General features: G+C 49.4%; 1 protein-coding gene across 2 annotated transcripts; it reads right to left on the reverse strand.

The window, feature by feature from the left end:
• Positions 1-9,579: 9,579 nt before the first annotated feature.
• Positions 9,580-25,861, reverse strand: LOC105691235 (paired box protein Pax-5-like). 2 transcript variants are annotated; one of them, XM_012409576.3, is made up of 6 exons: positions 24,296-25,856; positions 18,991-19,188; positions 11,634-11,774; positions 11,212-11,538; positions 10,929-11,113; positions 9,580-10,781 (listed from the first exon to the last, which is right to left on the reverse strand). In XM_012409576.3, exons 1-6 carry the CDS (start codon positions 24,669-24,671, stop codon positions 10,134-10,136), a joined length of 1,875 nt encoding a protein of 624 aa, XP_012264999.3. In that variant the 5' UTR covers positions 24,672-25,856; the 3' UTR covers positions 9,580-10,133. The 2 variants fall into 2 exon arrangements, with proteins under 2 accessions (XP_012264999.3, XP_020711048.2); XM_020855389.2 differs by having other exon boundaries at positions 10,460-10,764; positions 24,296-25,861.
• Between the last annotated feature and the right edge of the window lie 238 nt (positions 25,862-26,099).

Genomic DNA, 26,099 nt, shown 5'->3' on the forward strand with positions numbered 1-26,099 from the left:
AATTTTTTTTTGGCTTTTTAAGGGTAATCTCACGTGTAATCAGCTCAGGAATCCAAATCTGAAAGCCAAAATCATCTACTCATGCAATCGATCGAGTAATCATCAATCATTCGCTGTTGGGAGCAGAAAAATTATAAGTCATATCGTTTGGTTTTAGTCGTAGACGCTCTTTGATTCGTCGCAATCTATCTATGGGTCGAAATATTCGAATTTCTCGGTCTGCAAGGGAGCCCGAGCTTTGCTGGAGTCAGGTAGCCACGGGCGCGGGGTTTGTTGTGGCGCGTCACCTCTGCTCAGCCCCGAAGGTGACGTCTCACAACAAAGCGCTACGCTGCTGGCTGCGCTGATTCCAGCGTAGCTCGGGTTTGCTCGTAGATCAAATAATTCGAATATTTGGAGCAGACATTACAAACAGACATTACATGGTACTTTACTTTTGGCCCAAAAATCGATTTGTTTTTTTTGTTCTTCAAGAATAATCTCACGTATAATCAGCTCAGGAATCCAAATCAGAAAGCCAACATCATCTAATCATGCAATCAAACTTGATTAATTTCATAGATAGATCAATTTAACTTGTGGATTCGGATTCCTGAGCTCAAAATACATGTGAGCTCAGAATAGCATGGGAAAGAAATACCGATGTTTGAGTCAAAAATCAACATTTTTTCTCGCATTATTTTGATGCACATCGATCGAATGCAGCTATGGATTTATAATGCGTTACAGTCCTCATTGAACGGCACGTGTGTTTTATTTTCCGTTTGCCTTTCACGCATCACGAAAATACCATGCGTACAATGAAGATGTATAAAAATTTGCGGATGCAAGTAGCAACGTTCGCTACTTGCAACAAGGGTGGTAAAATATATTCGCAATGGCTCTATGAATCGCAGCTGTCAGCTTCCGGGTTTTCAGAGTGTTTCTCCAGCAGAGAACTCGTCTCATTTCCATCACTCTCAGTTTCTTCGAGTTCGGGCATCGGATGGGCGATGTACGTGGATCTCTTCGATCCTCTTGTAATAAGAATTCGGGGAACTCGTAAGTAACATATTCCTTAGAACGCGTTCGAGCCACAACGGTGAAAGAGAGCGATCGGAACAATATGACGAGTCTCTTTTCGTATAATGTCCGCTGTCGATGACTTTTGAGTGTGATACCCGCGGCTCGCACCCGAATGATCACCATGGATATTTTTGATCCTCGATCCACGAGATGGTCAGCGTCCAGCCAGGACCACATCTAATCAACAGCTACTGTATGGCATATCCGTATCAGAGATCTGGAATCAAATGATTGATCCAGAAAAGTAATTAAAGAATTAATTAAATGGAGGCTTACTCAGCTAAGTTTAACCATCGATCAAAGTTAACCATGGCAGGCTTATTGTGCGCACAAAAAACACCGCGCGCTACCGAAATCATAGAAGCTGCATTGTACGCCTCGGGCGCGGTGTTATTTTAAAAAACGACGCCGATCCTCAGCTACGAAGCTCCTTCTTCTTCGTGACTTTTCGGGGGCCAGGGGAGGAGGGTGACGAGGAGGAGGACGGAGGATGGAGGAATGCGGATCGCGTGTGCTCCATCCCTGTCGCAACAAATTAGAGTAAAAATCATGAAGGAGGATCGCGGCAAATAAGTAGCTCAGCGGGGGTTTGACCGCGGGATTCGAGCCGAACAATGCCCGCTTCTTCTACCGGCTATAACAATGAGCATCCACGCTTGAAGCAGTCCGAAGCGATAACTTTTAGGCCCCTCGCCCGATGGCTTCGCTCCACTCGACTCAACGTGGCGTCGCCTCCTACAGTCGAATAACCGAGAGCCAAAGCGAAGTTGAGAGTCGAGCGCAACTCCCCTGACTCGCTTGTATTTCGATTCTTCGATCGACGTACACGTATCAGGTGTCCGCAAACGAGGAGGGCGAAACGCGATTTTTGATTTTTCCAAATGTGTACCGAGTCCCGGTTTCCGTGGGACCGTCACACGCGCTCGCGTTCTCAAGGTCATTAATAACCTCGGAGCCTCGGAGGACGACGACGACGACGACGACGAGAACGACGATGACGACGACGACGATGATAATAAGGGGAAAAACAAGGGGGGACAACGAGAAGGTAACTAACAAGCCTGACCGATTCTTCCGTTGCACGGTGTCCAGGTTGGTGTCGATGGTAGCCGGGGCCACCCCCGCTGTGTTCCTAATAAACCCACTTGGCGGCCGGATAATGGGTACTCGGTGACTCCACAACTCTCGAGGCTCGGAAACCCAGAGCGAATTACTCATCGCGTTCGACGCTCATGCGAGCCATTCGGTGTACGAACCAAAACCAAATCTCTCCGCCGACGTGTAACATAGCTTTTTTTTTTTTTTTTTTTTTGTTTATCAACGAACCCGAGTTTCAACCTACACCTTTCCTCGTGCAGAAAATTTCGAAAAACGTTCCCCTCCCAGCGATTTCTCCTCGCGGGACTTGGATCTCCCGGAATGGCACCCACGGACGAAATTTTCTACCAAGAAAAGTCAAAGGGAGGGATAACAATGGCGAGATGGGAATAAAAAAAGCGAAGAATCGATTAAAAAAGGCGGGAATCAATCATCGGGATCCGTTGTACGTGTGAACCGATTAGACCGGACGACGTCGGAGGCGCGAGATGTTCTAAATCACCTAATCGCACCTCTCAACCGTAGCCCATACCTCACGACTCGGTTTGGTCGTGCGTAACTCGAGACACGCTCGAATCTCATACTCGATATCGACCAAATATTTCTACAGCTGCACGTACGTTATATCAGATATTTAATTATAATAATTTGTTCTAGAACCGTGTGATATTGGACGATCTATTTTCCCGCTGATATAATACAGATTCCATTCCTTGGGAATCGGATCGACGGAACGAGTTCCTTTAAAATTACCAACGCGTACTTTGAACTCTTATCGCGGCGTCGGTTTTTCACGCGAGTCACTCGATATTTAGGTAAAATAGGCAAACATCGCTCGTGCACTCTCCGATGCCTCGCACGCGCGGAGGGGATGGATGGGAAATGATCCGATCGCATCACCCGAAGGGACAGATTTATCCGCGCAGAGAGACGGGGAGCGATCAATCAGGACTCAAATTTCGATAGATCGCACGTTGTTACCCACCATATACGAGCCACCGGAACATATTTCAGCCGCGTTTCACACGCCCTACGAACCGAACGATCGCACTCATTTGCGCCGACCGTGCGGCGAATAATTCATACCGTTGGAATAACTACGAAATATGCTTCGCTTCGCCCGTCGTCGTTGAACGTTTTGTTCTTTTTTTTTTTTTCTCTCTAAACACCCGAAAGAAGAATCGGCATATTTCGAGTCTCTCACTTTGGATTCCGCATCGACGAATCGAGAGCGTACGAAAACCTGTTTTCGGTTTTTGATCGCCGACGTTCAAGGGTGATCCGAAGACGGAAGGATCGAAAGGCGGGGGGCAGAGACACGCCGTTCTTTACGGGGTCTAATTGATTAATTATTTCTCGGGGCTTTATACGCACCCAGTGAGCCCTGAGATCGGCGAGACAAAATCTTCTGGGATCCTTTATTTTTCCTATTCCCTCTTTTTCTTTTTACAACTCGTTTAGTCTCGCGTTACACGGGCCGCGCACCAAAAAAAAAAAGGCCGCTGTTAACTTCCACATACAAAATTACACGAATCTTCACACCGTCCTCGCCTCGCCCCAACTGTAACGTACGCGTACAGGTGTGCGTATACGCGTCGCGCATACGGAGGCGCATTTTATTATTTGCGATATCGATTTTCAACGACATATATCATTAAACGACGCGATTATTGCGGTCGTCGATCGATGTAAGTTTATAATCCGGTGTCGAAGACGCGCGCGATCCCCGCGTCTCGCTACTCTTCGATCGGGGGGGGGGGGGGGGGGGGGGGGGGGGGGGGGGGGGGGGGGGTGCGGAAAAGGCCATTTCCCGACGGTTCGTTCGTTTTTCAGGTGTGCGCGCACGTTGCACGCAAGGCAGGCTCGAGTTTTCACCTGTAACGGAGGACAATACGGCAGCGCGATGTCGGTGGTGGCTACCTGCGTGCCTCGGGCGCCGGTAGCCCCGGGCGTATAATAGCTATGAGTTCCTTTCGATGCATAAAAGCGTAGGATATAATCCCGCGATATAATTGATCGTAAATATTCTACAAACTAGCTCATTCGGATCCTCCACGTTACACACACCGGGTCCCCGGGGTCTTCGGGTCCTTTTCCGTAGCTCCCCGCGCGACCCCCGGGACTATTGAACCCTTCAAAGCTGCAACGTCGTTGGCAGGTATGCATGTCGCCCCGTCGGTTCTATAAACATGCTAATGGCGGTTCTCGATAATAAGTTAGTGCTCAGGTCCCAGATAGCGAGACGCGCAGGTACCGGGACCATCCCATAAGGCCCCCCCGATCCGAACCCCGACCCCCCCGACACCCGAGCGGAGTCGCTTTACCTACATAATACGAACGCACGCACACGTCCGCGGGGAGTTGAAAAGAGGACACCTTCCACTCACACAACGTCACCGTTTACGAGAGACCGCGCGACGGTGCGCGGGGATGCTGCTACGGCGGCTACTCCTCGGTCCCGCGGCTACTTTTTGGTCCTGTTAACCACCGCGGGAGTAGGAGCGGGAGGGACCGGGCGCGGTAGAGTGAGGGGAGGGAAATACGTGCCCGGGGATGGGCCTTAGTAGCGCTTGTCTCGCTATCGACACTGTCGCTGTACATCACCCTCTCGACACCGTGGCCGGTACCGGTACGGGTTGTTCATCGGGGAATCGAAGTAGTCGAGGAGTAGTCGGTGCTGCCGTTGCTTCCACGCACGCTCATTTCGAAGAGATCGGGAGTAGCTTCTGCGTCATTATTCTACACTTGCGCGACCCGGACCGCTTCCACATTTATATGTATATAAACTTATCGCGGCGATGTAGTCCCGGGTAATTCAAGAGCTTCTCGTACGGGTATACGTTCGAATAGGTGTACATAATCAGATCGCCGCTCCGTCCCTTTTTCTCCCCCTCCCCCCCGCTCGCGTCCGAACGGGGAGAAAAATGTTTTCGTAGTTTTTATTTTCGGTATTTTGATACGGGGGGGAATTTTACGCGTGCGTTCATCCGGAGATAATGAAATCAACGAAAATTAAGGAATCGGGGGACGGGTGGTGGTGAGGCGAGGCGAGGCGAGGCGAGGCGAGTCCGAGAGAGTCGGTGATCCCGATCCGAGTAGGTATGCTATAGTTCTTCGGTTTCGAGTCCGGAGGAGTCTCGGCTGTATCAGCGTCGAGACAAACGGTCGGGTTCGTTGAGGCAGGTAAAAAGGTTAAAAAATTGAATAAGACATCAGTCGAGTGCAGTCGACGTGTAAACGTGGGAGGAAGATCTTAAGAGGATCTCTTCGACGTTCGCCGACAGATTCCCATTCGCTCGGTGAACACGGGCAGGTTGAACAAACACGTTTCTCCATTTTAATACCCGTACCGTATAAAAGGGGAATTCGATTTGCTGCAGATCCGCGATTTCGTGCAACGACGACAACGATATAATAATTCACCGAGTCATCGCGATTGTTACGCCCTCGGAGGAGGATATTATTTTTCATAGCTATACTCTTGTAACGCCGGAAAATAGCGATCCTTTGTTACGTGGCGTACGTCGGTTTTCGAATCGGTTCTTCGGTAACACGCGGAGCTTCGTTAGCCGCGGCAAATAAAATTAATTACGCTATTAATTCGTTCTCACACCCGGCGGTGCGTATTACGGGCGACTACACTCGACCGCTGGTAGCACAACTCCGAGTTACGAGTTTGACCTGATTTCAAATCCCGCGTACGAGGATCCGTGTACTCGCGTCATTCGTGCTTCTCATTTTTTTCTTCGAATTTTCCACTTCTTTATTTTTCTCTCTCTCTCTCTCTCTCTCTCGTCACTCTCGGACGTATCCCATTACATTTTTTCTCTCGGCTTCGGATATTATGCGTCGGTAATCACTAGATTATATTCTCATTTGTAGTCAAGCAAATGAAGGAGAAAGAAAAATGTACGATCGAAAAGAACCGGTGATTAGATCGCGTTAAACGACCCCTCGAATCTATTTCTAAAATGCCCGGGTCCTTCTCGTCCTCTTTTCCCCTTGGAATCGCTTCATTTATACCCGAATCCAATTAGAAGTCCAATAAAACCGAGGTCGAGGTGGTGAACCCACGCGAACCGCTTTTTCCGGCGATTTGAGAAACGCGAAACGAGTTAGAAAATTAGAAATGCACACGGAGTCGACGAACGCGCGTCGAGACGCTCGCGATATGATTGAACAACGGAATCGGCTCCGTCGAATGCCCGCGAATAATTTATTCAAACGAAATCGTTCAACGTTCGATATAATAATCTCGATTATACCGTATACGTACACGTACACGTGCAACGGTAGAGGCGTCAGCATCAGCCAACAGAGGAATGCAAATTAATTGGTTTCTAATTGGAAGTGAGGTGAGACGATCGGGTGCCGCCAAAAAGATGAGTTTTCAGAACTTGTTTGGACAACGCGTTCAGATATCCGTGTCCCACGCACACTCCGCCCTCCGCGGGGTGTGTAAAGGTGTATTTATTTAGACACATGTCCGCTTTGCACATGCCCCGATTAATTCCCATTGACGATCCCTCCGTACGCGGGAGCTGTGTACGGTGCGGCGCGACGATTCTCGCACCGTTATCGATCCGTCGATCCCTTTCATCCTCGGACGTTAACACCCCGGCTCTCCTACCGTCCCCCTTTCCCCGTTTCGATTCCGTCAGCGGGTCGCTCGGCGATATTCCGTGGAATGGAAAAATTGTCGGACCGACTAATTAGCCCCATTCCGATGCTCGGCTATTATAACGCCGTACGTGTCTAGGGGAGGCAAAGCACTTCCGGGCTTAAATATCTCCATCTCGAATACGCCTCCACGGTCTCGTGAAGTCTCTAACTCACGTAGGTACAAGACTCTCGTTTAATCGTATTGGTATTAATGCGTATGCGTAACCGAAGGACGGACGGAGGCAAAGGCGTTAACCATAGACACGTTACGGGATGGGACAACGAGAAGAAAGAGGAGAAGAACAGCAGCGGCAACGGCAGCAGCACCACCAGCAGCAGCAGCAGCAGCAGCAACAGCGACTATCTTATCGAGAGAGAAGTTTATAGCCCGACCGACTCTAATTGGGTGAGAAATCATCGGGCACTCCTTTCTCCTGGTGCAGTCAAAGACGGCACTAATTCACGATCGGTATAGATTATTGCCGGGGAAAAAGGGTGGCGAGGGACGGAAAATTCAAAATTTCGAGCCAACGGGGTCGACACTTCGCGCGAGAAAAGAAGCGCGAACGGCGTTGTACGTATTCGGGATTATTCCTGACGCTCGGCGGTCGACGGAGCGTCGTAAAACTTCTCAAAGATTTCGGGCGAGGAGCGCGCGAGGCACTTTGTCGGTGATTCGACTGCACCAGCCCTTCTTCGTTATATCCACTTGAGGACGCTTCACTAATTTTATCCTTTTTATTTTCCCCAGCGGAGATGGTCCTCTTAATTTTTTTTATTTTCTCTCCTTATTCCATTTTCGTTTCAATTTTGTTGACCTGCTCAGGCGAACGCGCCCCGAACCCTTCCCTCTCCCTCTCCCTCTCCCTCTCCCTTTCACCTTCCCTCTCGCGTCCTTCCTTCTCTCTGTTTGCCCCGCGTCGACAAGATTATATTAACGACTGGATTCACCGCTCTTTCTCACTCACTTACCACTTCATTCTACCGCTACGCTCTCCTCCCTAAAAGCGGACTTATTTACAGCCTCGGATATTTTTACACATAATTTATCGAGCACACGGGTACAATCTTTTTCAGGAATTGATTACAACGGTTGAATTGATAAAACCGCACACGATCACTCATTTATTTTATATAAAAATCGAGTCGCGCGACTCGAGAAACGTGGAGAAAGAAGGCGAAAAAAAAAAATAAAGAGAACCGGACGAATCCCTCTCGCCAGGTGAAAATCGCGCGCCTCAATTTACTCGGACCATTAAATCATCGCGTAATCAGCGAGTCCCGCGGGATCCGGTGCGGAGGAGCGAAGTGTTGAAAAGAAAAATTAACCGAACGAAGGGGGGGAGTGAAAAAGAAAAATCACGAGAACGAGACGAGGGGGCGGAGGCGGAGGTCGTTCTCCCGATCGCGCGAGGGCAATATCTCATTGAGAAAGAAATAGGTGACTTTAATGCGCCCCGTTGCATCTCCCGGGCAATCCGCCGGTGAAGCACTCGAGGTCCCGGTGGAGGTAAGATCGTTAATCTCTCCGCGCCGATCGCCTTCCGATAGTAATTGTTGTGTTCTCAGTTCTCGCGCTTCCCCCTATTTTCCTTCTCCCGTAACGTCCCATTCCTACAATACCGAAATATCGTACAACTTCGGCGACTTCCACGTATACCTCGGAATTCTCTCGGTATTCTTCACACCTGTACGAGTCCGCGGTATCGAGACTCACGTTTCTTTGTGTCCGGACACCGAATAGAGAAGAGAAAAAATAAGAGAGAAAAAAGAAAAATCGTCCGGTCGTCCGATACCGAGCGCGATATTCACCGATCGTTAGATAATCTTTGGGCACAGATCGTGGCGCGATAGAAAAACTGACCATTTTTTTTTCTTTTTTTTTTTCTCTCATCTCCCGATCCAAGAATCGTGACGGGCGAATTAGTCGCGCCGAATGAGTTCTGCCGCGTTCGATGGGTTTGTTTACCGCGTTTGTCGGGGGCATAATTTCCGCCTCGCTCGAGTCGAGCGTATTTTGGTTTCGAGCGAAGGGCGCGTCGCCCAGGTATAGAGAATCTGTTTACAAACTTCTCCCGCATGCGTCACCTCGAGTCTGGTCGGAAATAGATAAATTACTCGCGATTGAGTCGCGTCAGTTGTATACTTGCAGAGTCGTATTCGCGTCGGTGGTCGTCTACGACGACGATGATGACCGCGTTGATGATGATGACGATGATGATATAGTTTCGAGCGAAATGCCCGCGAGTGTAGTTATAAGTTATAAGCTACGCGCTGATCGAAGCCAGCTATTTATACCTGTCCGTCACGTAACGAAGTAAAACAGTTGAAATTATTTATATCATATACCTGCGGCTCGTGCTATCGAACCACCTATGTGCACACCTACCCGCTGGCTCTCGGCCGACACAAAACATCAAACAATACTTACCAGCCTATGCATATTCCAACGTACGTGTGAAGTTGTATCGAAACTTTCGAGGAAAATTAACCGCACGCGCATTCTCACGTACGTCTTATTATTATGCATCATCGGTCGATGCGTCCCATCGACCGGCGATCGATCGCTACGCGATTTCTACATCCACCTCGGATCCCCCTGCGTTACGCAATCGTCGAATTTTTCAAATTGGAACTCGACGATATTTTTCCGCATGTTTGCCATCAATCGTGACGCGAATCTGTTTGTACAACGATACCCGTCCGCGTCGCGCACCGCGCGTGCTCGTTCGATGATCGGAAGAATAATTCACGTATCGTTAATCGTTTTATAATGTGTCATAATAACGACGGTACAGTATTAATGATAATATTATTAATGATGATATCAATGTTTAATTTGATTTACATACTATATTACTATAATTTATCTACACAGCCCGCACCTCTGGAGCATTACGGTATGTATAATATAATTATTAATATATAATGTGTGTAATAGATATAATTTATTCACAATTAATCGTGTACGCTTTAATTTATACCGATAATATAATTATTATAATAGTACAGTTTCATAGTATCGTTAATATGATACGATATATGGATAGAATAATAATATCAGTGATGAAAATATGATGAAAATAATGATATTGGTAGTCATAATAATTATCCGTGTATACTTACAGTAATGATGAGTAATCCTATCGAATTTAATCCTATCGAACGGGTAATTTTATTACAGGAATATCGAGTTTGAGTTTATACGAACGGGGATCGTTGCAGAATGGGGGAGGAGGGGGGTGGTGGTCATCGATCGGTACGTCGTTCACAATCCGAGTACTTTTGAGAAACGTTGGGAGCTGATTTCAACGGTCGTGCTTCGTCAATTCGAGGGGCTGCTGATCCTGCCAGGGTTCCCTCCAGGTGATGGGCGAGGGCGCGTCCCGATCGGAGTCCTGGACGTCGATCTCCTCGTCGGAGTCGAGGACCTCGTCGTTGTCGACGCTCGCGCGACGCTGCTGGTTGTTGTTGCGGTGGTTGTGGTCGTGGGGCGTCGGGGTCCGCGTCGCGACGACGCTGTTGTAGATGCGGGAGACGGCGACGCTCGACGAGACGTCGTTCCCCGCCAATCCGAACAAGTTGGCGGTCATCGTCGGTGCCGAAGACGTCGGCGAGGAATCGCCGACCAGTTGACTTATCATGCGGAACGCGCTCGGCTTCCTCTCGGGCTGGGCGGCGACGCCGCCCGTTCCACCGGTGCCCCCGGATTCTGAAAATCTCGCCGAATTTTGGACACCGGTGGTCCCGTGGACCGCGCGAAACGCGCTATGCTCACCACCCATTGCCCCGGCAGGGGTTCCCCCTGACGCAATACCAGTCAAGGAAGCCCCTGCGGTACGGGTCGAATCTAAAGCGCTGCCCCCCGATACCGATACCGGGTGAGGTGGCGAACGTTTTAGAAGGTTCATACGCTGGTGACGTCGCCATTTCGCTCGTCTGTTGGAAAACCAAACCTAAGAGTCACAAGGGTAGTTAGAATAACGTTCAGGCGAACTTACGCTGCGGATTGGCCGCTATTTAATCGGTTCATTCCGGAAGCGTGTCAGCTTCGTTTCGATTACCGGATAACGAATCGAGTCGAATCGAAATCGGATGCTCACCTGGACACGAGCTTCGCTCAACGATGTCTTCGACGCCAGGCGTTCGCGCGTCGATACGCACGGGTAATGAGACCGTTCGAATTCCTTTTCCAGTTCCTCGAGCTGCTCCGGGCTGAAGGTCGTCCTGTTCCGTCTGAATTTCGGCTGCTCGGATCCGTCCAGGCTGCCGTCGTCCCCGTCACCGTCTGCCGATTCGTAAAATCGCGAGGCGTAAATTTCACCCACTCGCAGGTAACAAGAAAGCAAATCAGAACTCACGTTACACATGTGAAAATTCTGGTACCTAGATATCCGCGGGTCATCGGATCCGATCCGTGGAGCGCGTGATCCGGACTCCCGCTCGACCCTCCCCCGGGACTCGGCGCGGGAGGTAGAAGGACGGAACCTCCCGTCGGTAGGGGCGGCAGGACCCAGGGGTGGGCTCCACCCCAGCCGGGCAAATGGTGCGCGGGGTGGTGATGCGGGGAATTGAAGTAGTGGTGAGGTCCCGCGGCGTAGAGTCCGTAGCCCGCGGCGCGAGCGAATTCCGCCGCAGCTCTTTCGGCCGCACGATTTCGCAGGATGCGATTTATGCTAGACACGGACGGTGCCGTCGCGTTGCTGCAAACCCCTGAAAGAGGTCCAAGTTTTTTTGGTCATTTTTTGTTCTCCGATCGCAGCGATCGCCACGTCGTCGAATCGAACGTCGCGTACGCGATCTCTCACCTTCCGATATCAGCCTCTCGCGAATTTCCCATGCGAAAATCGTCGGGTTTTCTCTCTTGTACTGTTCGATTTTCGCCACGACAGCCGGCGTAGCTACCTTCGGTTTGCTCCCTCCGATCAGGCCTGGAGGTCGCAACGTCCCTGCAACAGATCGACGATAAACTTGCAAGAGAAAAAAAAACAAAACTGGCGAATAAGATCGACTGCGATCCGTTCTCCTCTTCAATTCCGTGACATATTGGCACGCAGGTTTTTCCACGTCACGCATAACAGCGTTGTAGGCAGGGCATGAGGTGGATTTGGAGTGAATAATTAAAATTACGCCGGACAAAATTATCGGTGGCAATTTAAAAATCGATGACGAATTATTATACACGATCTCGAATTGTGTGAAGCGGGTCGGAATTCTGCAGTTGTACCTTCGCTACGCGACTAAATTGTAACTATACCCATTGACGATGAATTGTTTATTCGCGTAAAGCCGATTCCCGCTACGGGGATGGCGTAATTGATGCTCCTTTAATTGGTTACCCCCCGTAATTGTATGACGCACATGCCGATAGCGATAATCGTTCCACCAATCGCTCCGAGTTGATAAAGTAAAAATAAGAAACCCTCGTACACGTCAACCTTGAATTCCTCGAACGACTCGCATCCGTCACTTTCTTCGCTCGCTCGCGAACGATGCACGATTATTTCTCAGGAACACGTCGACCACTCGAGCTGAAAAGAAGTCTGGAATTTTCACAATTGGCGAATGTTAAAACTGGGCGAATTCTCAGCTTCCCCGATACGCGGTTACGCCAGAGAATGGGATAATTTCATTACACGTATACAGGAATCAGAGGCGGAAGGGTCAAAAGGGGGCGTTCGGAATTCCCGGGGGTAATTTCTTCATTGAATATAATGTATTCTCGAAATTATCTCATACGACAGCCGCGCGTATACCTGTACGTGTTTTATCCATAGGCAATTCATACGGAATATAAAAGCAAACAAAGAATGACTCGCTTCGAGGCGAGTCGGAATTTCCTCGGGGCATTCGGTGGATATCCACATCGCAGCGCTCGAGTTTGAACTAAACTAAGCCCATTAAGCTACTACCCGCTCTCCACGCATCCATCCGTCGAAAAGACACGACGTTGCGGCGTGGCACGCATACACGAACGGCGAGATAGAGATACGGATTCGGGATACGGGGGCACAATATCCCCCGGGAAGATATCTGTCGGTGATGCGGCGTTGCAGCGAGCAGCAGCGGCAGCAGCAGCAGCAGCAGCAGCCGCAGGAGCAGAGATCGCCGTTTTACTCGATCCTCACGCACGCCGGAGAACTTGACCCGTGGGAGAACACGCGATCCGCGTACGGGCGACGGCCAAAACGGTCTTGTATTATTGTTATACTTAATAATAATCCTATAACAACCAATAATTGCTCGGCCCTGCCTGCGCCTCTGCATATCATTACTCGTTATTATATATTACCCAATACTTTGCAGCACCAACGGCGGAAGAATCGCCTCCACCACCGCCGACCGCAAACTCTCCCAAGTTTCGAACTCGCCGAGGAATCGGTTTTTCCGTATCTCGCCGTTCCTACGAACAATGTCGCCCGCCGACGATTTCATTGCGCGAAAGAGAAGAGAGAAAAAAGTCGAAGGGAATCGTACGAGCGCGGATCCGAAAGAATCAAATTATACGCAGGTATTCCACGCGATGGTTATCCCGCGCACCCATTAAAAAGCAGTTAATTAAAACTGAGGAGGGGATGAGTCGTCGGTTTTTTTTTTTGTTATTCCTCCTTCGTGCTCCCGGGGTAAAACGAAGCAGCCGCGGGTCTGCGATAGATAATCGGGGTAGCGCCTTGTCTTGGGCGGGCCCTCTTCATACCCGTGGCTCCGGGGCCCTTTTTCCGTATACCGGAAGTAACGCTAACGCTCGCTATCTTCTCCGTATAGAAAATTTACAAATGAATTCATCGCTATCCCCCGAACCATCTGACGTCGGTTCACGTCTCCGGCAAATGGCAGTTTAGCTTAACGACGTTCCGGTAAACGCTTCTTTCCGGCGAAAGAGAAGGAGACGGTGCCGAGCGAGGAAGGAAGAAAAAAAAAAAATAATAATTTACCCTACTTATTACGTGTATACCTCAACGTACGTACGTGTACGTATACCTTTTCCCAGCTAGTTTTATCGGCTCCCTCGGATCTGTTCGACGTACCTACCTACGTTGGTATAGGCGGCTAATTGCGTTAATATCGTACAGCTGTGTGTACGAGGTCCCGTTAAAACGGAAGCGAAATCAATCGGGATATTCAGTAGCTGTTCGTTAGGGTAGTTAGAGGCGTTAAAAAGACTAACGCCGCAATAAAATCTTACTAAACCTAAGGCAAATGACATGTTTACATGATACGCCTCGGGGAGTCGACGTATAGGGCTTCTCCGAGGGCGCGTTTCACATCGATTACTTGTGTCACTGCAAAACTTCCCCACGTACGTATTACGGAGTAGGTACTCGGAGAGCACGAGGTATTCCTGCATTATACCGTGCACAGCCGTCCGGGAGCTGATCAAGCCCGAGCCGAGTAAACCTACTCTGCAAACTTGATTACACGACGTGCAGTCTGCATTATACATTTTCCCGTGCAACGCCGGGTTACGAAACGTACCAAGGCAGAAAGGTAGGGTAGCCACCTATACCTGATCACTTCGCTAAAGCGATTACTGATCGCTCATAATCACTTTAAAACGCGCGTATACCTCAAGGGTGAAACGAATAATACACGGTGAGACGACGAGGAGAGGAAAACGTGAGGGACAAAAAAAAAAAAAAAAAGAAGAAGAAGAAGAAGAAAGAAAAGCAACGAAACGGACCTCGAAAAATTCTCTCCGCGGTTATACATTTTTACGTTCGATTTTATTAGAGGTTTTGTTTTTTTTTCTTTTTTTTTTGTTTTCTTTTTCTCTTTCCTTCCACCGGACTCGAAGCAAGGCGGATCTATCAGCCGCTGGTTAGGCTTATAGACGGGCTTGCAGCGAGGCAGACTGACCCCGGAGTCGTTACCGGGAGCTCGCCTTGTTTCTGCGGTACTAAGGCGAGTCGTAAAGAGTTACCTTGGTGCTAAAGCATCGTAATATACGCTACATAATGTATAACAGGTTGAGAAAACTCGAGCGGTCGGTCGCTCGGCGGATTCGTATGTGTGAGCGGTTACACTTGCGGAGCTCGCGCAAATTTTGAATGAAAAGAAAAGATGGAGAGGGGAAAAAAGAAGCGACCAACCGAGCGGTCCGCGTACGCGGCGACGACGAGTAATGACACAAAGAATAAATAAATCGCCGGAAATAAACATATGTTATATCATTCAGGCGTTAAATTTAATTGCATCGCGGTACGTGGAGACAGAATAGATATTCAAATACGTCTAGTTTGTAAAAATGCAGCTACCGCGATTCTTTTGTCTCGTTAATGACGCAGGACGAAAACGGTCAACAGACAATTTGCATCCTAGCGAATGAATAAACATGATCCTAAAACATGATCGTTTACCCGAGTACCGTCGACGATGGAAGAGAAAACGAAAAAAAAAAAAAAAATGAATCAGGAATAATTTGAAACAGGTGGAAAATTACCTTTCACGTAAATTGTTTTTTTTGTTCTCTTTTTTCCAGTTCCAATAAAATCTACGCACACGACCCTTCGAATGAGAATTCCTTCGCATGACGAATGCGGCCGATTCCGTTTATACGAAATAGCCGATACTCGATGCCTGGCACCTCGAATGGTCAGGCAAAAGCACGAAGATCCTCGTGCGATGAGTCTTGTGTTCATTTGAACGGTGCGCTTCCAGCCGTTTCAGCTTTTCATATGGAAACTAGGCGCGTAGTAGCTCGGAGCGTCGATGTGTCATCGTTCGACGAGCGTCGTCGCCCGGCTCTTGAATCGGTGAAAATAAGAGAGGAGGAAAAGATGGAGAAAAAAGAAGAAAAAAGAAACGGAGGATCGCCAAGAGGTGGTGACGTTACACGGAGAGGCGCATCGTCTTCGGGGATTAAATTTTCGTCCCCGAAGGAATTAGGAGGCAAATTCACCTTCGCCGCTCTCGTTTTGGCGTTACCCGTTGCAGGTGAGTCGTTTGAAGAGGCACATTCGTATACATCGATAACGCGGTTATATTGAACTCCGTCAAAAGTCGGCCTTCGGCGCTATGCAGCGAGTATTTTTTTTCCATTCAAATAGCCGAGCGTATTCTCATACAAAATTTTGGTCCCGAATAAAAAGCGACAGGTATTCCATTCGGAACGCACCGCGTGCGCGTACAAAGTGAGCACGGATCAAGAGTCGGACGACGAAGAAGTGACGAAAGAAAAAAAATTGAATCAATTTTCGTGCCTCAAGGACGAAATTCCCGGTGGGGTATTTTAATCCGAATCGTTCGCGGATACGCGACGAGATGTACAAGGAGTACACAATGTACTGTAATAATAATATCGCGGGAGCGAAGCACACGGGGAATTTATTTCTTAACCGCGAAGTAGGCATAAGGTGTACGAGGTATGTACAGCGTAAGAAGCGAGTTAGCCAGTTAAAACGTTAACTGCGAGGAGCTCGTAAATAACATCGAGTTTATGCTCGCGAGTAAATTCGAGTGCTGGTGTTCGTACGATCCTCTCATTACTTTTCGAAGGGTTGAATTTCAAAGTGGCTAAAGCATCGCGTACCTATACACGGCGCGCTTGTTTACGTTGATCGGTGTACAGCGTCGTTCGACAACACCTCACGCCCGATAGATACAAATTGTATAAGTTTGTATTCGATTATTGTAAGACGCCAGAACTTTTATCGCGCACAAAGCCCAACTGTACGGAACCAAGGACCAGACTTTTATGGTAAATTAAATTGTCTAAGCGGATTACAATCGACTAGAACGGACGTCTAACACTTGAGATTATAACTCCACGTTCAGACGGTCCTTATTGGGATCTCCGCATATGTTTTCATCCGCATCTGCACGCTCCAATTACATTCGATGTAAATTTTCAATTCAATTTCTCATCGCGGTATCTCCCCGTGAACATTGACCGTGCAGGACACCTTATTCATTTTCATTCCCATTTTACGGCATCGCCGGTGACGACCTCGTGAGTTTATCTCTCCTAAGATCGTCGATCGCTCTATCCTCGTTAACTCAAAGCTGCGGGGAGTAGAATTTTAAAAGTGCGGTTCGAACGAAAGAAAACAGAGAGAAAAAAAACCAACACCTCTCCTCTCTCCCCCCGGCGTACGGCGAGTATCAAGCTCGCGATCCTCGCGCGCTTTAAGAGCTCTCCTCGAATCCTCCCTCGCGATCTCGGTCTCCTTTTATTTTCACCTTTTTCGCCCGTCCTCCTTAACGCAATGATATCTTATTCCCGCACCGGGAGAGAATTCAGCAATTTCTCGTCCGCTTCCATTATACGACCCGTGCGATATCCGTTATACACACGTGTGTGTACGCCGGTACCCACACCGCGATACCGGGCGACCGCACGACCGAAAGCCTCGTTCTGCCATCCTGTTTTCTCGCACCTCCTTAACCGATCGTCCTCGTATATACTCTTGTAAACTCAGCCCCTTGTTTGCATCGGCCACACGATTTATTACACCCGAGGCGACGACGTACAAGATGCACCTTGAAGAACCTTCGCTCGCGATACCGCGAACGCCGGGGCTGAAGGCGGCGGTGCCTCTCCGGGGAGAAGACGAACACCTCCGCCCGTATCGCCTCGCAACGCACTTGCCCTACGATATGACTAATTACGCGAAAAGTACAAGCGATAAATAAATTTATGGATCGATCGCTGCACTTTCGAATGGCGTAATTGGTCGCATTATATTCATCCCGGCTGTATATTTGCGCGCGTTCCTCGCTTTATTTGGATTTTCTTCGGTTTTTGATGTTTGCTGTCCTTTTTTTTTTCCGTTTTTTTTTTTTCTTTTCCGTTTTTTTCTTTCAAATGAAGACATTACCGCGGTAGGAGCTGAACCGAAGGCAGACCCCGGTGCGGTGAAACGGTATTTTTACGAGCCTGCTCGTAAAGTTAACGAGGAGCGAGAACCGAGGAATTGCAGTTCTGCGGGCTTCGCGAAACCCGCGAGTCGGTACGACGGGGTAACCCGACTATACTTATAACTCGATCCAACTTATTCCACCGACTGCGGTACATACGCCATCGAACTATCAACACGCTCCGCCGTACGAATCGGAATCGAATAATTGCCCCAAATTTGCCAAGTGCGGTAGTCCAATTTTCGAGTTTCGGTCGTCCGGCGTCAGTCGGAAAAACGAATTAAAACCTCCGGTCCAGTTCAAACGCACGTTCGCCTCACGGATTCTCGCAGCCGGCGCGGTAAAAATTGAGCGTTGCTAATACCCCCGGAGATTAACCGTTCAAGCGTCTGACATCCGCGTAAAGATAATTAACCGAAAGCAGTAAGGTATTGTTACGAGGTGATATCGCACGAGCAGACATTCGGACTACGACAGCGAGCGGAGAGAGAGAGAGAGAGAGAACGCGAGCACAAAGAAACGGAAGGTACAAGTATAATACGTATTGCAAAATGTACGTACAAATACGCTCGAGTCTTTTCATAGTAAAGTTGACTAAGTCCGCCACATTTAATGGGCGCGAAACACCTGTGCTCATACCCCCCTGTGTCAACCTTACGAGCATATCGTATTTATACGGGGAACGATTAATCATATTGTTCGTATTCCATTGAACAATTTGCATGCGGGGTATGTATCGGTGTATGAAAAAACTTGGCTGCGATTTTCGATCGTCGGATCGTTCGAATTATTTTTCAATTCCCTCGTTCTCCGCCGTCGACGTTTACGAATTGACGATAATTGTCGTCCCTTTGCCGCGATCGATGTCCTATCGATGTCCGGTCGTAAAGTGAAACGACGACGTCTCGGCGTTCCGTTTTTAACGGAATATCTGGTAATATTATCGGCAAAAGTCATGTCCGATCGGAGTCGGTAAATCTACAAGGCATAACGACCGCTCGTTTACCAGATATTCCCGCCCGTCAAGGTACATTAATTTAGCGATATTATTAGTCGAGCCTATATACAGACGGCGATATTCCGATAACGAATGTATACCGCGCGTTACGCTCGATCCTCGACCGAGAGTCTCCGGTTTCGATTTCCCACCGGCTTATAACACACGTTCGCTCTCGTAATCGATTCCTCTTTATCTGTACAATTTGCCATAATTTATCCCCCTCCGCTTGGATTCGGCGCGTCGCTTGGAAAACCGTAAATAATTTACAAGCGAATTATTTAACGACGAAAATAATCCGACCGACTCACCCAAAAGCTTGGTAACGACGGCGCCTTGCTGGTTCAGGGAGAGCACGTGGTTCGCCAGGTCGTTGTAGTGCCGGAGAGCTCCCAGCCCGTGCGAAAGTTCCAAGAGTCTTTGCCTGGACGTTACGCCACCCGAATTCGGAGCGTTGCTGTTTCCGAAAGGACTCGGAGCCGCGGATCCCGCGCAGCCGATACCGACCCCTGAAAAAACGGAAAAACATCATTTTCACCGGCGTTAAACTCTCCCTGAAATCTTTCTCTTTTTCTCGCCGTATATGGTTCTCTCGGCGTCGTTCGCTGAAACGTCGATCGACGGTCTCGCCGCCGTCAACCGCGTATTACGGGACAGGGTTATGCTACCCACGATTCCGTACCCCACGGCTCTAATCGTGAAAAATAGATAACCTCAGTCGCTATCTTCTAGCCCCGTGAGGTACGAGGCCGAACGGGAATGCCCATGGAAAGCCCCCCCTTCCCCCCCAATCAATAGAGCGACAACCTCGAACACCTCGCCCTCGCCTACGACGGAGCGTTGACGAGCTTAAAAAATTCGCGCGTCGCGACACGATTCCTTCCTCATATTTTCTCCTATGACGTGCTTTCATTCGTTGTAATAACCGTGAAGTCGACTACCTGGTTTTTTTTTGTCTCTTTTTTTTTCTCTCTATTAGGGGGGATTTTTTGACGGAGGTTCAACAGATAATCGAAATGCTCGGATTTGAGGAATTTTCAAGTCACGTTCTCACAGCGAGTGATGATCGTTGGATACTCGGAACCGCTTAGGACGCGGTGAGATAAGAAAAGAAATAAAAGCGGCTCGGGTCGTTTGACTGATTTATACGTTCCGATTTGCATCGGATGTTTTTTTTATTTTCTTATTTTTCATTTCCAATTTTATCTCACCCTCGCCATATTTCGTGAAATGCCTCCTGATTGACATGTTAACATCGTTTTTATCGCGTTTCTGTCCAGGTGTATACCTGTAGCGAATGTGTGACGAAAGTTTGTCGATAATCCGGCGGGTAGTTTTTCAACGATATTCGAAATCGAGACAACGTGTCCCGATCGCAATGGGCGAAGAACATCGTGTTTGTCGTTCAGGGTATTCGCCAACTTTCCCACCTCGACACCGACAAAAAGCGCCGAGTCAAATAGTCGAGTCGGCGGAATGAAGAGTTCGATCTTCTGCAGCGCCGAGATTCAATGAAAAAGAGCAACAGAGGAATCTCGAACATAAAAGCAACGACTACCTTGTTCTCCAGCCTCGGTACGCCGGGTGCAATAGCTGCTATCGTCTTTGCTCCGCACCTGTGTACGTGCAGAGGTGAACTACACCTACGGCTCGAGAACAAAAACCAAAAGGAGAAGATAAAAAAAAGAAAAAATCACGATCGCGCAGGTATTACGACCGTTATGTAATATCTTATTGTTGCACGCGTCTATCGTGAAATATTTTCATATAATAAATTCTGGGATTACGCGGCGTAGAGAGCCGCGATTATTCTCTTCGATATTCGTCGTTTCGTAATATTCTGTCGGCTGAATTTTGAAAGTAGAAAAAAACGAAGCTGGTTGCGATTAATTTTTTCTATCGAATTTTCAACTTTTCGAAGCTCCGATTCCGTATCCGCTCGACTCCGGGAACGGAAAAAGTTGGAAAATCGAATCCCGACGCGATTCTCGACGGCGGTGGCACCGATCACGACGGGGATTCGCTCTGCAATTACGTTGCCAGGGGCTACGGACGGCACAACGAACATTTTTCAAACGTTACGATTTCCGATTGCCGAGCCCCGTGGCGCCGCGACTCGGGTCCGACCTAGAGGACGATTTACGACTCGATAAGGCTTGCCCACTCGCAATCACCGCCCGCTGGAGAGCATTGCAACAACGTTGAAAGCCGCGGAAGGGTCCGGAGAGTCCGAGGACCCCTCGAAAGCTCGGCGACTAGAACCTCGCGATCGAACAGAAAATAATGTGAATCAATTTTCGAACGAGACGAGATCACGGCGTCGCGATTGGCGCAGATTTTTGTCCGCGGTGCCGGACGAGCGAACGGGGATTTGTTTCTCGGGTTTCACAGGCCCGCGAGTCGTTCACCGTTGGCTGTTAACAACACGAGACACAACTGTCAACCACCGGTAGATAGGATCGGCTCGAGGTGGGTATTATTAAGCGGTAGTAGTTGACTGGAGGAACAAGGAGGAAGTCTTGGTCTTAATACGAGAACATGTGTTACTGCGATCCGACCGCCTCCGGCGATCTGGGATCTCCCCTCCGCAGCCGCGTGTAAATTTTTCCCTTATGGCGCGGCGCGAGGTGTGTACACCGTACTACTTAATTCCCTAAGTTTATCGCCCGGAGATCAACGCGACTTATCTTTCATTCTTTTAAGCGGTGATAATACCACACCGTTACTAATTTATTATATACCTCCCTCGACAACCGGCTCCTGCAAAGTAGTCGAGTACCCGCACGTACCCGCGAGTATCGTGCGACTCGGCGAGGGGGGAGAGGAAAAAAAAAATCGAGCTTTTCATACCGTCAATTATTCAAGGAGCTACGGCAATGGGTACTCACTCCGCTGGAAGTAGGAGAAAAGAAAAAAGGAATGATAAAAGCGAAACGTTGAATCGGGGAGGAATTTTTTGTCCCTCCGTTAATTGCCATCCCCTGGAGAATAACACCTCTCGGTAATTCTTAGGCTGGAAATGTAAAACGGTTTCTCTATAGCGTCGATTTCGATGTGTCAGAGATTGTCGACCGTTCGTCTCCCTGCAGAGTACGGCGGCTACGGCCACGCGGGTTTCTTGTTACCGCAGAAGAGGAAGAACACCAAGAAGAAGAAGAAGAAGAAGAAGAAGACGTGGACGGAGTCGAAGGAGGAGGAGGAGGAGGAGGAGGAGGAGGAGGAGGTGGAGGCGGAGGAGGAGAAGAAGAAGATGTTCGAAGAAGTGGCAATGCCTCTTATGCGCCGGGATAGCTAATGAGACAAGTGAGCTATCGTCGGAAAGCTCTGAACCAGACCTCGGCCAAGGCGCCAACAAAATAAATGTGCAGCTCGCTTTCGTATACCGGGGACGTTACACGGTGGCGAGACCGGTTTCAGGGGACCGATTTCGATTCCGATGCCGCATCTTCTGCTTCTATATAGGTATAATACCGGCGTTCCACGCGAACCATCCCTCTTCAGCTATCGGTGTACCGTTCGGGGTGATTCGCCGCGAGTCGAGCGACACCCCGAAATCCACGGGGCCCCGACTCTCGAGCGATTCGATTCAGACCACTGAGACGTCCGGCGCGGACATAATTCCGCAGATTCGGAGATTAGAAAATCAAGACTCGGGGTTTTTTTTCTTTTTTTTTTTCAACTTCCAGGTGTCGTCCGGTCTATCGCGTGCCGACGGCTAAGGTGTTGTTTCGACACCCGCGAAACTATTGCGAGATTACAGTGTGCAGCTGCAGGTTGCGCGGTGCGGATAGATAGAGAAAACGTTTGATAATGACGGTCGTGAAACGCTGGACGACGATCGTCACGTTAAATACCGAATTCTAGGAGGTGCAACCCTCGTCTAATTTCGTGCTGCGGGATCAGAGCAATTATCGTAATACGTACGTACATACATATATACCTGATGTGGACGGTCGCCAAAATTTTAAACGTTGCAAATTATATTTACTCAAAGTTTCTTTGATACCGTCTTTTGTCGGGAGAAGTGTGTACAACGGCTGCGAGACGACCACTCCGTAGAGGCAGGGGTGACAAAAAACTCGAAAACAAAAAAAACACAAAAAAACACGAAAAAAAAAAATCAACGTACGGTCGTAAATCTCCGGAGTTTTGACACGCGGAGTCCGTAGTTAATATCTTTCCGTCAAAGCTAGTTTCTCCGGTTAATTGTTGGCTATTCGGTTGCTCGTAGCTAGTAGGCCTCCCGAGTTGCTCCGCAGCGTTCAAGAGACACGGTTTGTTGTACGATGCTTTGTTGTTAACCACGCGCTGCATGTGGGCTGATAATAAATACGAAGCACGTGCAGCCCCGGCTCTATGGACTGATCCGTTCGCTCGCTTTCGAGCTCCTCTTCGCGCGGAATGGTACGGTCTCGGGATAGGAGCGGCACAAAGACGTCGTGACTCGAAAAGGAGAACCAGTGGCAGCGGAACAATTCATCTCGCGCTTGAGGCGTCGAAAGAAGGAGCGGAGCACCTTCCGCGGGTTGTTGCGCTAACGCGAAGTGAAAACCTTTTCGTCGTCTCAGTGCCTTTGGCCGCCGCTGCATCGCAAAAGACCGACCGACCGCCATAGCCGGCTCCGCTCCGTCACTGATCGCTGGAATGTCGCTGCTTCTTCATATTTTAATTTCAGGTTTCGGCTAGCTCACCCCCTGCATCCTCCTCCTCTCGACGACTATAGAGCTCCGACCGGACGACGGGCAACGAGGAACGAAGGAAATTCGGTTTTGGTTCGAGGACCACGCGGAGGTACGACCGTTCGAACGGTCCAATTTCCAAATATCTGCATATCGCTGAAGCGAAGAGATTCGCTCCTCGGGAGATTTCGATACCGGAAGAAGGACGATCGGAGGAACGAAAATAGGAAAGAACGTTGCGTCACGGTAGCCTGGTCTCATTCGTGACACGCCTAACAATGCGTGTACAATCTTCTTCGGGAAATCAGAATTTTCTGGAACGTTGGAAAAAAGAGACCCCCCATTTCTACGGGTCGCATCTCGTACACCTTGAAAACCGTCGCGGTCAAGAAACGATCGGTTCTACTTGTATTGTCGCGGTCTTGCGAAGGACGACGATCCGATGAAAACGACGAGTCGACGTCGTGAAATCTAACGGCCGGCGTAAAAGCAAATCGTCGACGAAACTTGTATTCCTTCGGACTATAAAATTATTCTAACGAATCGTCGTGAAGGTTGGAATTTTCCAGCCCTACAAGTCAACTCGAGATAATTCCAAGTCGAAAGGGAAACGTCCTGGTTCGGTTCAGCCCTTGATTAATGCGTTCGACGTTCAACAACGAAGGGTAAAAGGTATTTAGTATAGCAGTAGCGCCCAGCGGAGACTGCGGCAATTCAGTGATGGAAAAATGAGGGAAATCCTAACAACGGAACAAGGGAGATCGTCATTCGCATTCGACGCACAACCGCACAGATTCAACCCCTGCATGGTTCTCGGTGTCCTCGGCCGGATTTGGCAGAAGACCCGAATACCCCGAGTATACGAGTGGGTGGGCAAAACTGTTTATTGAAAATAATAATGGTTTGGGAAAAAAGTATCGATAAAAATTGAACTGACCGTCCAGAAGAGCGGAGGGTGGCATGACGTTGATCTGATGATGAGCCGTCGGTGGTTGTTGCGGGGGGTGCGAAGTCTGGTGCGTGGGGGAGGGAGGTTCCCAGGGTCGAGTGACCGTGACGCCATTGCCGGTAGTAGGGACACCGTCGTCTCCGCAACATTTAACGCTGTTGTTGTTCGTCGCGGTGTTACCCGATTTCGCGTTCTGGAGCAACTTGGACGTTGCACTGGACAACGAGAACCCCGAGTTCGCCGTCGTTCCTCCTCCACCGATCGCTTCGACGACCACCATGTTATCGTTCGTTGTCGCTGAAGCACTCGCTGGTTTAGTTATATTGCCGGTGCAGGGCGTCGCGACGCTACCACCGATCATCATCCCTTTCTCTTCGACTACCCGCGCGAGATCCTCTCCGCGGGCCAAGTGTCCTCTTCGCCTCTTCTTTCGCGATTTTATCTATTATTAGTTTTGTTTTGTTTTATTTTACTTTTCTCTTTTTCAACTCTTCATCCGCTCCGCGTCGAAGCGACTCCTGAAGAATATTTCGACCGCCGATCTCTCAACGATTGATATCGCAGAGGGTGCGCGAGGTGTGTACAATGATATTATACTTATACGCTACAACCGATGACAGTTGTCGGATGCTCACCGCATGGGCTTTTTATCTTCTTATTTTTCGAGAGAGATTTACATTGATATGCACATCATGACGGTACCGTGAATGGCACGCGCGCACAGTCACAAATATACTTGTCACACATGCACATTGCAGCACATTTTATGGTACATGAACGTCGTCGACGTCGACGACGACGATGATGAATGGACGAGGAACGGTGTGCGAGTATCGCGTAGGTATTATCGAGGGTCCATGACCCGAAGCGATCGTTCGGGATGTGATTCAACGTTGGATCGTTTGGTCGCGATTTTACAAGCTGCCGCGGCCGACTCGCAAGCTGCAGGGGAGGACCCGCGTCCGATGCGAAATCCCATCACTTTCGCACGACGGACGATCTCGATTTCGCCAGATGGTTTTCAACCGATACCCCGATATCGTACCGCCGCGATCGTTGGATATTTCGCGAGTATGGAATCGATCGCGAACTGACTTTCTTCCCTCTTCTTTTCTAGAGTCGTCGGCGCAGGCGGTGCAGGGCCCTGCGGGGCAACTGCGAGCGGTGGTACCAGATCCCGAAGAACCCCGTACTTCCGTTGGGTCAAGGCGTTCCGGACAACGATCGGTTCATCCGTTCGAGTGGCAGGTAATATACCTGTATAGCGGGTAACTATATACGATATGCAAAACCGCGTTACTCAACGTAATGACGTATGTACGTATCTATGACCCGCTGCTCGCACTGCGCCGGATTCGAGCAGATTGGCTTCCGTTTCGAAGCTCGAAGCGCGCCCAGACTACCTTTCCCCCACCTGCTGCTTCTGCCGGTGCTGCTGCCGCTGCGGCTTCGCTTGTGGCTTCGCCGGGTACGGGTGCGGGTACGGTTGCTCCTGCTCCTGCTGCTCATTCTAAAGGTGAGATCAAGATTTAAAGCATTCGAACAGCTACCGCGCCGGACTTGTCGGACCATCGTCGATGCGCAGTGGGACGCTCAGCGAACGAAGGAGTCCGCGGCGTACCCGGGAACGTCGGGGCTCTTACCTGTCCGTCGACGGAGGGGCGAGCGGGGAAGGGGGAGAGGGGGGAGAGGGGGGGAGGCAGATCGAGGGGGGGGGGGCGGCGGGGAGGAAGGTGGAAGGACGGAGAGGTGGAGAGGTGGCGAGGTGCAGAGGTGGGTAGACGCAGGGGTG

Source organism: Athalia rosae, chromosome 5 (genome assembly GCF_917208135.1).
Source record: "Athalia rosae chromosome 5, iyAthRosa1.1, whole genome shotgun sequence".
NCBI classification, from domain to species: Eukaryota; Metazoa; Arthropoda; class Insecta; order Hymenoptera; family Athaliidae; genus Athalia; species Athalia rosae.

Excerpts from the sequence above, each read along its gene's own strand:
- LOC105691235 (XM_012409576.3), bottom strand. The coding sequence starts at position 24,671 with ATGATGATCGGTGGTAGCGTCGCGACGCCCTGCACCGGCAATATAACT. Across the intron at positions 19,189-24,295 it reads ACCCTCCGCTCTTCTGGACG|GGGTCGGTATCGGCTGCGCG; the intron begins GTCAGTTCAATT and ends CCGTTTTTTCAG. Across the intron at positions 11,539-11,633 it reads CGAGAGGCTGATATCGGAAG|GGGTTTGCAGCAACGCGACG; the intron begins GTGAGAGATCGC and ends GACCTCTTTCAG.